This window comes from Mercurialis annua, linkage group LG2, assembly GCF_937616625.2.
Source record: "Mercurialis annua linkage group LG2, ddMerAnnu1.2, whole genome shotgun sequence".
NCBI lineage: Eukaryota > Viridiplantae > Streptophyta > Magnoliopsida > Malpighiales > Euphorbiaceae > Mercurialis > Mercurialis annua.
This window is the reverse complement of record NC_065571.1, coordinates 18,873,686-18,886,319: the sequence shown is the minus strand read 5'-3', so window position 1 is coordinate 18,886,319 and position 12,634 is coordinate 18,873,686. Positions and strand designations below refer to the sequence as shown.

At 35.0% G+C, this 12,634-nt stretch overlaps 1 protein-coding gene across 1 annotated transcript; it reads left to right on the top strand.

Moving 5' to 3' along the window:
• Window positions 1–7,633: 7,633 nt before the first annotated feature.
• LOC126669903 (E3 ubiquitin-protein ligase ORTHRUS 2) lies at window positions 7,634–11,292 on the top strand. The gene is made up of 9 exons (XM_050363544.2): window positions 7,634–8,109; window positions 8,180–8,712; window positions 8,803–8,928; window positions 9,545–9,644; window positions 9,743–9,804; window positions 9,895–9,997; window positions 10,156–10,300; window positions 10,508–10,722; window positions 10,809–11,292. The coding sequence occupies exons 1-9, from the start codon at window positions 7,699–7,701 to the stop codon at window positions 11,037–11,039; spliced, it is 1,926 nt and encodes a 641-aa protein (XP_050219501.1). The 5' UTR covers window positions 7,634–7,698; the 3' UTR covers window positions 11,040–11,292.
• The last annotated feature ends 1,342 nt before the right edge of the window (window positions 11,293–12,634 follow it).

Sequence of the window (12,634 nt, the reverse complement as noted above, 5' to 3'; positions counted from 1 at the left end):
GGCCCTCTCGGTTGGCCAAGAACAGTTGTTCACAGCAAACTCATCTAACAGCTCAAATGATGCGTCAATGGTCTTCCTCATCAATGACCCTCCTGCGGCTGTGTCAATAATACTCCTGGTCTGATCATTTGATCCATTGTAGAAATTTTGGATCAAATTCTCTCGTGTAATATGATGATGAGAAACGTTTCTCTGCATTTCCTTGTACCGCTCCCATGCGTCACTCACTGATTCTCTGTCCAGTTGCTGATAAAGCATGATATCTCTAGTCAGCTTTGCGGTCTTTGCCATGGGAAAGTACTTATTCAGGAACACCTTGGCCAAATCTGACCATTTGTTAATGCCTACTCTAGGCAGAGCATGAATCCAGATCTTTATCCCTCAGAGAAAGTGGGAATAAGCGCAGCCAAGCTTCATCTTATTTCACTGAGCTTGAAAGTACTGCACACCTCCAGGAAGTTCGAGAGATGCGCATTTGGATCTTCATTTGGTAGCCCATAAAATTGACAGTGGGCTTCTAACAACTGAATGATACTGGTCTTAATCTCGTAATGATTTGCCCGCACATGATGTGCAAAGTAACCATGCGTAGTATTTCCTACATTCGGCCGAAAGAATTCCATCAATGTTGGTTGTCTCTGCCAGTTGTTATTCTGTCCTTGCAGATTCTGCTGATTCTGCTGATTCTGTGGGATCACTCTATTATCCCCCTCATTATTCAATCCAAGCGGATTACCTTCTTCGTCTGCCATATTTAGATTCTTTTGAGCTGATTTTCTGATGCTTCGCTCAAAAGATGTGAGATCTGGTTGAAATGTTTCTAAAGGTAGACCTTTGCGACGTGTATTATGCATACACTACAAGAAGAGTACATGTATCAACAAAAACAACAAAACCCACGATTAAAACAAGAAAATAAAAGACTAAAACAAGCCGAGCTATCCTAACTTAGATGTTAAAGATATGCTTTCCCCAGCAACGGCGCTAAAAACTTGTCGATGAAAATTGCTGCAAGTGGACAATGTCAACTCGTAATATAGACTGTGAAGTTCAGATATCGTACCCACAAGGAAAGCAACTAAATACACCCAATTAAGATACTCAATTTGGATAGCCAAAAAGATAATTTGGTTGAAGTGAGTTTAAATTAATAAAGTTGAATTAGCAGATTTAATTTAGAATAAAATTAAGCTTTTAATAAAAATAGGTTTAAACAATAATAAGAAAGATCAGGGATTATTAATTTTCTTTATGTCATTAATCTCATGGGATATGGATTATGTAGTCAATTTACGGTTCAGGCTAGTCTAATGCATTTATAACTCTCTCTCAAGCCGCTATAAATAAAAATATACAAATAACCAATTAATAGGCAAATTACTCACCCTCGTGTTATAAAATACCAAAACAAGTGATTAAATGATATTTATTAAGCAAACCTCAAGAACACGTATTCATTAACTCACTCTCGTGTTATTAATTCATACGTTGTTAATTAACTGATCTATTTCAATTAAGCTCTCTCAAGTCAGAATTAAAACATAGGGCAGTGAATGGATTAGCCAAAAACATTCAAGCATCATGAGCATTAATCAACACATAATTTTAACAACAATCCAATATCCCAATATGATTAAGTAAACATAAATCCAATTAATAATCCCCGAAAATGGGTTTAGCTACTCATATCTAAAGGAAATTCAACAATGACATATATGGAATTCATGATTAACAAGAATACAACGGTAATTGATCTCTCAATAATGTTGTACCTTAACTCCGGAATTCCAATATGTTTTGTGTAATAATCTCAAACGATAGAGTAGGAATGATAAACTAAACTCTAAAATAGACTACCTCTAATGGCTTTGTCTATGATCTAAGTAGTAAACTACAAAATGTGTGATCTCAAAGATGTCTAAGATCCAAAAGATGTCTTTTCTCTACAAAAATGCAAGCTATTTATAGAGTTGCTAGGAGTGGAGCTCAAGTCAAGAATCTCTCTTCTCTTTATGGAATCTGAGTGATGATCAAGTTTTGGATCTCTTCTTTCCATATAGAGCGGAGCGGGGAGCAAGTTCTTCCGTAACCATCTTAAGTGAATCATGGTTCACTTATCTCATTTCCAAAGATAACTTGATTCTCATCTTGATATATACTTTGAGTGCTAATCAAGTTCTTCCATAATGAGCTTGGGAGGATCAAGGTTGACTTATCTTGTTTCCAAAAGAAGCTTAAGTGTATCAAAGTTGACTTACTCATTTCCAAAAGCGGATTGATCTAAGTCAACAATGATTTCTTCTTCCTTAATGGTCATTTTGTCAACACTTCTTTCTTTGAGTGCAAGTCAAGGAAGATCCCTTTAAGTGTGAACCCAATATATGTTGCTTATGGAAGGTGTATGAGTGTGTTTGCCAAGAATCCCCAAGTGATTTTCCAAGAATCAAAGTTATGCTCCGAGACCAGAAGTCAGCCGGCCCTTGGCCGGCTCAAAGTCGTGGGCCGGCTGAAGGCCGACCGAGCTGCTGTTTGTGGCTCATTTCTGGTTCGGTTCGGTTTTGACTCGGTTTGATCCGGAACTTGGTTGGCTTTCTTGAACTTGACTCGAAACCTTTTGGCTCTGACTATTTTTGCATTTTAACTCTGTTTTATTCCTAAAAAACTACAGAAATATTAAATATTTAAATTTTTCATATAATTTAACAAAGAAGTGAAATTAACTAAATAAGCGTATATTTTACATCATAAAGTACTAAAAACTAGTAAATAAATGACCTCTAAATTACGTAAAATATACACTTATCAAACCTCCTCACACTAAAACCTTGTTTGTCCTCAAGCAAGAGTATGATTATTTATAAACACAAATCTAACTACCTAAGCAATTTTGAACAATCGTCAACAACATTACTCCCGACCGATGAAAATCACGAATGCAATCGTCTAATGTCAACAACTAAAAGAGATGCAAACAAATGAGGAATGCAATTATAATGACTCATTCTGATGATATTGAGAATCCTCTTGAATTGGTATTATGTTAACTCAAGACAATCACAAGGTTACAATCATTTGCGGGACATGCGATTAATTAGTTTAATAATCGATGGACAAGTCATGGCATAGCATTCATAAGCATCAAGCATAAAGCACAATTTCTCACAAGATATCACTCTAACACTCAAGTGTTTCGGGTGTGAAAATGAAGCTCAGTAAACATGCAAATTTGCCATAAGCTTGCTCTTAGTTCAGGACTCCACTATTTAGCTCGGTAAATGACAACTATTATATGGACTTTGAATGGGTTGTAACTTGGCTAAGGGTTGAGGGTAAGAGAATTTGGATAATTTTGGCTACAACTTGACTTGGAAAACAACATTTTCTATGAAGTATAAGTAATGAACTAGTTTGGAATTTTTCGCACAAGTGAACTTTTTCTTTCTTTTATTTGCCTTTTTTTATTTATTTTCTTTTGCTAATTTTTGTTGATTTTATTTTTCTTTGTTATCCATTTTTTATTGATTTTATCTTTTCTTTCAAGGCATTTATTTCTTTTTACAACATTTGTTCACAGTTTTCTTTTTCATCATCAAGCTAGATTCAAATTTCTTTTCTCAACTTAAGTTGACCAAGTCAAATTGGGGTGTTCAAAGAGGTGAAGTGTGAAAGGGCAAATGTTTGAAATGTGGTTAAAAATCAAAGAAATGGTAAGGCTCAAAGGGGTGTAAACTAAGGGTAGGAAGGGTAGCCTTTTGAAAGTGGTCTAAAAGAATGAGGTAATCCTAATGCCATAATCATTTAGTTGTCAAAAACTCAGCCGTATAGTCTCGAACGGACACCGAGCAAGTTCTAGGAATTCTGCATGCAATCAACACTCATCAATAATTAATAAGGCTCAAAACGCTCAAAATATGGTGATCTTATGCCACATGCTGGACTCCTATGAAATCATGTCAATCATGCCCAAGATTTTCAAAATTAACCAATTTTAACGCATTTCATGCATCCGCATTAGGTAACTTTGATCATGCTCGAGATTACACAACCAACCATCAGAATTCACCATAATCTCATCAAAATATGTCATACAAATTGCATTTCATTAGGCAAGCATCAATATTTAATTGTTTAAACTAGAAAATGCATTCAAGACATTCATTGACAAGGAGATAACTATTAATGGCAGAATTTCAAAACTACGCCTAAAACATTAAAATGACAAGTAAAAATTTAAAAATACAAACCCTCCTCAAACTATTTATTAATATAATCTATTCTAATTTATTTATTATTTTTATTATTTTTTTTATTTTTCTTCTTTCCCCACCCCCACTTTAAAAGACTGCATTGTCCTCAATGTAGTAAAAGTGCACGAAAAGAAGAAGAATAATAAAATTAAAATTAAAATTGCTTCTCTTTTTGGCGAGACGGCAAAAATTGCTCCACAAGTGGTTGCAAGCCGCTCCATTTTCTCCGATTTCCAAAATCCTTCACAAGTAGCGTTGGGCTGGAAAATAAAAATCTAAAAACAACCGTTTAACCTAAACCGAAAAATATAATAACAAGGGAATCTAAAATTGGCTAATGAAAAATAGAAGATGACCTAATAACTCAATCAAACTAAAGCCCTATATGCAAAATTGATTCCTTTCCAAAATACCCAACTCCCCTTTATCCACAAGGCGCCGGCTTCCAAACCCTGAAATACAATTTTCGAGGACGTCCAAGTTTCTGAATATTCGTGAGTCGTGTCATGTTTCAGGACTTTAGTTTCGAACGGATCAAGTACTTGTTTATATGTATTTTTATAATATTGCTTATTTACGATGCGATGTTATATTCTTATAATACCTTTAGTAATTTGCAAACTCACTCAGTATTTCCCAAAATACTGACCCCCTCACAGTATTTTCTTTCAGGTGATCGGAGTCGGATCAGACAGACCATCTCCTTTGTGCTGAAAGTCTTCTGACTAGCACAAAGCACAAGTCCTTAGAGCTGCAGTAGTCAGTAGGTTTCAATATAAAGTTTATGATTTGATTTCAAACGGTATTTGAAATGTAAACTAGGATATAATTTTATAAATAAGTTGTTTATAAAGATGACGTTTTATATGTTTGAATTTTGTACCAATTGCCTTGAGAGGAATTGGTTATGGTTATGACTAGAAACAGGGCGGTGCTGGATATGAGATATTGCTCGGTAAGACCCTGATTTCTAAAAATTATTTCGGGAACGTTTTCCAGGAAAGTGGTACGATATTTTGATATTTGAATTATATTATTTAAAGAAGATTTCTGAAAACGTATCATATATAATAATATGTTTTAATCGCGAAAAATTTATAGTGGTTTAGGCTTGCTACGAGATTTGGAGCTACCACTCCCATTCCCTAGCGCCGGTCGCGGCTCAATAATTTGGGTCGTGACATGGCGACTCCCTAAATCCTAATAGCGTCAAAACGGGAAGTCAGCCAAGTCACACAAAGTTCTCGGAAACCAAAAATAACTTACGAGACCGGCCGACACGGTGCGACAAATATAAAACCTCTTTCCTATTCAAGGTCAAATCTCATTAATTAGGAATTACTTTCCTATTCAAAGTTTACTAGGTATGCATTCAACTACTATATAAAGAGTTTGAGGTATTGCCTAAACACACAATTACATTCATATACACAAAACTCTGCTTAAGCTGCTATTGACTATAGCATCATAGAGTTAATCGGACAACTACCGTGCGATTAGTTTCTACCCTGTTTTGCAGGTTAAATCATTTATCAGAAGACAGACTCCATCGGTAACAGTTAGAACAAATTACTTTGAAGTTTCCAAGATATATCACAATTAACAGTTTGATACCTTTTGTTTCAAAAGTCTATTTAATGGTCACTCAAATTCAATTCCGTTAACTATTAGGCCCCTCCATTAATTTCAACATTTACTTTCAAACGATTAGGTACCCCACCTTTAATTTCGTGAACGATTTGATCCCGCACTTTTAATTTTATTAAACGATTTGGTACTCTATTTTTAAACGATTTGCTACCTCAGTTTAATTCCGTTAAACGATTTATTCCCTCAAATTAACGGAATGATCTTTCAGTTAAAAGAATTAAAATAAGATGTATCAAATTTTTAATTATAATATACTTAAGAGGCCTCAAGTAATTTGCTCTAATAATTAAGTGTGCAACGGAAATGCATACATCTATACTATATATAAAAGCACGGATGGGGGGGGGGACAGGCACTTTTACCTAATAGCCCTTTTTAATTTATTACCAATTCAACATTTAATTACAGGTTTTATGGTAATTAGCAATTTTAATCTTTTATAATTAACAGCCAATAATATAGTGTGCGAAAGTCTATTTTCAAAGTCCTAATACAATTATAATTGTGTGAAATTAAACACTATGAAATAGGTAACATATTATAATTTTTAGAATCCTAATACGCCACCAATTCCTCAACTTTTCTTTTTGTTGCAATAATGGAAGTTTGAGTTGTAAGAAAAAATAAACTCTTTGCCCTCAATAATAAAAACGTGAGTGGGGGTGTTAATGATTTTATTAGACTATTAAATAAAACAATAAACAATAATTTTAGATATGTTAATGTTTGATTATTATAAGTATATATGTTTAATAATAAAAATAAATTCCAATATTTATTAATAAAAAATATTTTTAATTTCAGAGAATATATATAAAATAAAGTTTATCAATTCAAAAATCATAGATAAATTTAATTTAAATCAAATCACCAACATAAACGTTAACTAATATGATCATTATAATAAAATACATTGGTAATAATTATAATTTATTTAATTGATTTGATAAATTATAAATGGATGTTATTGATTAATTTTAAAAAATTAATAAATTGAAATATTCTATTTATTTAATATAAACTAAAGCTAATAAATATATATAACTTAATGAGTCGCATTTATCATTTAGAATTTATACTAAACTAATTACTTAACTTATAATTTTATGGAAGTTTGGTTCCCTCTACAATTCAAAGTCTTGCCAGTAAAATTCTCATTGCATACTTAAATTTTATTTTCTTTTTTAAGTAATATTTTAAATTTGCTCATTAATTTTTTTGGATTAACTAATATATTTAACTAACAATGAAGTTAAAGATGACATAAGTATAGTTTATTACTATGAATATTTAATTTTTACATTAATATATATACCCATGAGTTTTCAGTTTACATAAATTACTTTTTTATTTTTATTATTTTCATTTTTCAATTGTTTTAATTGAAATATAAAAACAAAAATTTAATTAAAATAATGTTATTAAATTAATTAAAGTTAAATTTTATGTTGGTTATAAATAAAATAAAATGGTATAACTATAATAAATTTGATTAATACTTAAATGGATAAGTCACGCCACGGGCCACGTGCGTAGCACGTAATGCGAAACTAGTATAGGAAAAAGGGTGCAAGTGTGTTTTTCATTAGCAAAGGGAAAAGTTTTATTTTTTGGCCAAAAACAAAAGGGAAAAGGTAAAACAAATATTATTTTTTTTGAAGGGCAAAAGGAGAAGACAGTAATTGCATATTGAGGCTCTTTTTAAAACTTTTCAAAATTTGAAAACCCGCCTCTACTCGTTCCTTTTCCCGGCTTCTTTATAATCCCCAAACCAAACTCTGTCCCTTCCCATCTTACTGTGATGGCCCAACAAGAGTTGCCCTGCGACGGCGACGGCGTGTGCATGAAATGCAAGTCCAAACCAGTAGCGGAAGAAATTTTGAGTTGCAGCACGTGCGTGACTCCGTGGCATGTGAGTTGCTTGTCCAAAAAACTGGAAACCCTAGTTTCCGCTCTTCAGTGGGAGTGTCCCGATTGTTCCGGCGAGGACATGACCGGCGGCGGCGAGAGAAATGAATTAGTTGCTAAAATAAAAGAGATCGAAGGCGATGCGGGTCTGAGTGAAAAAGAGAAGGCCAAAAGAAGACAGGAGTTGTTGAGCGGAAAAACAGTCGAAGAAGAAGAAGATGAAAAGAAGAACGACATTTTTGATGTCGTCGACGAGACTTTTAAGTGCGCTTTTTGTATGCAGCTACCTGAGCGTCCTGTCACTGTAAGTTTTTCTTCTTCGTTATTGATGACACTTTTAATTTTAAGTCTGCTTTTAACTCTTGTATCTTCAGACACCATGTGGCCACAATTTCTGCCTCAAGTGTTTTCAGACATGGATTCGCAAAAGAAACTATACTTGTGTCAAATGCCGTTGCGCCATTCCCCATAAGATGGCGGATCAGCCTCGTATTAATTCGAGTCTTGTATTTGCCATTCGTATGGCCAAGTTATCCAAATCAAGTGTTTCCGGAGGCCAGCAGCAGGTTTATCATTTTGTACAAAATCAGAATAAGCCAGAGAAGGCCTATACGACAGAGCGAGCGCAAAAAGCTGGCAAGGCCAATGCTTGCAGCGGCAAGATATTTGTCACTGTGCCGCCTGATCATTTTGGGCCTATTCCACCTGAGAATGATCCTGAGAGAAACCAGGGTGTTCTTGTTGGTGAATGTTGGGAGGATAGATTGGAGTGCAGACAATGGGGTGCGCACTTACCCCACGTTGCGGGTATTGCTGGTCAATCCGCCTATGGTGCACAGTCAGTTGCGCTTTCTGGAGGCTATGTTGATGATGAAGACCATGGTGAATGGTTTCTATACACTGGAAGGTTGCCACTTCTTCCTTAACATGATATGATGTTCTGTTACATTTTCATTAATTTGCTGATTTTAGTGCTTTTTGTGGGTGTAAATGGCAGTGGTGGTAGGGACCTGAGTGGCAATAAGCGAACTAATAAGGAGCAGTCGTTTGATCAGAAATTTGAAAAGATGAATGAGGCACTTAGAGTGAGTTGCAAAAAAGGCTACCCTGTTAGGGTCGTTAGGTGAGTGTTTCTGTCCGCAGGTGTTTCTGGTTTTTGTTTTAGCTATTTATGCATTCTCTGCTTTGCTTATCTTCGAAACGAAAGCTGACTGCTATTACCTTCCACCATACCATGGTAGTTATTTGGAGAGGAAAGTGATGAAGTCGAGATATTAGTAGAATAGTACTAGTTCATTTAGAACACCCTAGCACGCAACTACTAGCCCCTCTTTTATGATTCAAGCTCACTATCTTTTGATCCTTTTATGGGTTTAATTCTTGTCAGTTGAGAGCTACACATGGAGATGCTAATTATATTTCAGATGGAGTTGATCATTATCGCATTGGTATATAAATGTACTTACGGTAGTAAAGAGTAATGATATTATTGGTATGCGTAATATGGAATTGGTTTGCTTTAGCCAATATACTTTGACAGCTTACGTATATGATTGGGAATTGTTTATAAAACTTCATGGTACCGGTTGCATTTTGATAGCGACGTCCTAACTTAGTCCAACACAATGGTGTAGTTTCTGATATTGACATGGCGCATATTTTGGCTTTAATGTTTGCTGTTTACTTGTTGTTCATTTTATTTGACAACATTTGTCAAACTTGCTGTTTGAGACGAATAGGTCCCATAAGGAGAAGCGCTCTTCATATCCTCCTGAAAAGGGGGTACGCTATGACGGGGTTTACAGAATAGAGAAGTGCTGGCGCAAAGTTGGAGTTCAAGTAAATAAATAGATTGTCAAGTCATTCTTTCTTGCCTTGTCTCTCTTTACTAAAGAATGTTTTTACTGATAACTACAAATAATTCTTCACCATGTTAGGGTCATAAGGTCTGTAGATACCTCTTTGTGAGATGTGATAATGAACCTGCTCCTTGGACAAGGTTTGCGTTCGACGATACAATTATAATATTTCCTTAATTGAACTTTCTGTCTCCCTCTCTATATGTAAATCTTTCCAAATTTTACATTAGCGATGAGCATGGTGACCGACCGAGACCTTTGCCTCTTATAAAAGAGCTTGTGGATGCAACTGACATAACAGATAGAAAAGAGAGTCCATCTTGGGACTTTGATGTGAGTGGATTTAGCTCTTAACACCATTTTCTTGTTTTAAAATGTTCATATGTAAACTATAATTGCATAAAAGTTGGAGAGCGATGGTATGACCAACATAATTTTTCTGCATTAGTGTTTGGTGTTCTTAATGAATATGAAATGTAATGAAATCACAGGAAGAAGATGGCTTCTGGAAATGGAAGAAACCTTCACCTGAAAGCCGAAAACCAGTTCATACCAGGGACGGTGAGGACATGAAGATGACAAGGAAAGTTATAAAGAAGGCACAGAATTCAAGTGTGAGGGAGCGACTCTTAAAAGGTTTGCCTTGTGGTTTTCTTCATCATTACTAGGAATTACATCCTCAGCAGCCTAATTTTCTACTTGCCTTTAAGTATTCATATCTGAAAATAAATTTGTGTCTGCTATGAGCTCAGTGGTGTTGGGTAATGGGTGGTGGATGTATCGGATGTTGTTAAATGTTATAACAAGCATTATTTGAGTTTGTCTGTGAATGTGAATATGCAGAGTTCAGTTGTTTAATCTGTCAGCAAGTAATGAATCAACCAATTACAACACCCTGTGCACACAACTTCTGCAAGGCATGCTTGGAGGGAGCATTTGCTGGGAAGACTGCTATGAGAGAGAGAAGTAAAGGTGGACGAACACTTCGAGCACAAAAGAATATCATGCAATGCCCTCGTTGCCCAACGGACATATCCGACTTTCTTCAACATCCTAAGGTGTGAAGTATGTCTTAATTTAATTAAAACTAGGGATGCATAATCAAGGCCTTTGCTTAAATGGTGCATGAATTTTACAATTGCAGGTTAACAGTGAACTCATGTCCGTGATTGAATCACTACAACGTCAGACAGAAGAGGCAGATGGAACTGAGGAGAGTCCTGAAGCTGAAGGTGGTTGTGGTAGTAAAAGGAAGAATCCTGACGGCTCCGTTGAAGCAAGTGGTGAGGTGAATAAGAGGAACTGTACAGCTGATGGAAATGATTCACCGTCGAGTCCTCTCAATGTGCGGTCATCTGAGGATGAGCTTCAGTAAACATACATTTATGTTTCCTTTGAACTTCTGGCTTGCCCATGCTTCTTTTTGGAATAGTTGGCCTTATTGGAACTAACACTCAGCACTACATTAGGCCAGTTATTGGTTGCATTTTTTAGATCTCGTCATGGAAGATGAGCGTATGTATTTGAATGTTGAGTTTAGTTTTGCATGAGGGGTCTTCTTTGCCAACATGATTGGTGATCTTCAAGATTAATATTAACATCAAATATAAATTGGAATTTCTAGCTCATTTGTGATTGCTCATTTCTTTTAGGTTTAATTACTTAAAAAACCTTCACCTTGTAATATTTTTTCGTTTATACCATGACCTAGAAAAAAGTTCATTTGTACCATTTTTTGATTTTTTGTTTTCAACTTTACCCTAAAGCACTAAATTGAACTTTTTTTATCTAGAAAAAGCTTAAAATAATCCTTTATTTTTTAATTTATTTGTATTTTTTCAAATAGAAAAAAGATGATATAACCCTTCTATTTAATTATTTTTAATATTTTCATCCTATAATTAATTAAATTGTAAAAAAATAAAATTTTGGGGTACAATTGAAAACGAAAAATCAAAAAAAGACTACAAATGAACTTTTTCCTAGGTCAGGGTATAAACGAAAGATTGTTTCAAGGTGGTTTTTTTTTAAGTAATTAGGCCTTTCTTTTAGCTATTGTATTTTTTTGGCTAAACCCATCTAAAGGCCCCGTACTATACACTTTTTTTTCATCTGGTCCCTGTACTAATTTTTCACTTGTCTAAATCCCTTTACTTACCGTTTTTTATTTTAAAGGTCCCTTTTTAACGGAATGGAGTGCGCGTCTTCTCACACTCCGTCTAATTAACAGAATCCTTTTCCAATAAAGCCACGTTGGAAAAAAATGCTGACGTGGCATCACCTTCATTCAATGTCCTCACAATAACAAATGTAGGCACGTTAGTACCAGAACCTCTCCTTCCCACTATGCCTCTTATTATTTCACCACGTAAATAGATGGGCTCACAAATTTTCTAATTCAAAACTAAACCCTTCATTAATTACTACAAATTTACTCCTTTGCCCCTCCTTATTTATTTCAGTACTACCATTTTTTACATATATTTTCCTCCTTCCCCATTTACCCTAAACCGTCCAATTATTCAAAACAACCACACTAACAAATGAACAGTACTGATCACCATTGAAACGCCTAAATTAGCTAAACAAAAATTGACCCATTTCTACTCTTCTCTTTGTCTACCCCAAACTAGTTTTCCATCACTATTATCAAATTGTTTTACTTCCTCTGTAGCGGTGGTGGCTTTCGGTATTCCTCCTCCGCCGTTGATCAACAAGAAAATACAAGAACACCCTCATCGGCAGAAAGAGAAGAACCACAACTTGTAGCAGCACGGCCATCACACTAGCAAACTCACAAGCCCAAGAAACAACAAGATCCTCCTCTGAATCAAACACCTCTACTTGTTTTCTTATTCTTCTCAGTGGCCGCAACCGTTGATATGATTGCAGTCTTAGTTCCGCAATCAAATTTCTTGTAATCAGATCTAAAACCACCCAAATTTATTCTTTTTAAGACGCTGGTAGAGT

Coding starts and splice junctions, on each gene's coding strand:
- LOC126669903 (XM_050363544.2), top strand. CDS start 7,699: ATGGCCCAACAAGAGTTGCCCTGCGACGGCGACGGCGTGTGCATGAAA. Junction 9,645..9,742: donor GGCGCAAAGTTGGAGTTCAA/GTAAATAAATAG, acceptor TCACCATGTTAG/GGTCATAAGGTCTGTAGATA. Junction 10,301..10,507: donor GAGGGAGCGACTCTTAAAAG/GTTTGCCTTGTG, acceptor GTGAATATGCAG/AGTTCAGTTGTTTAATCTGT.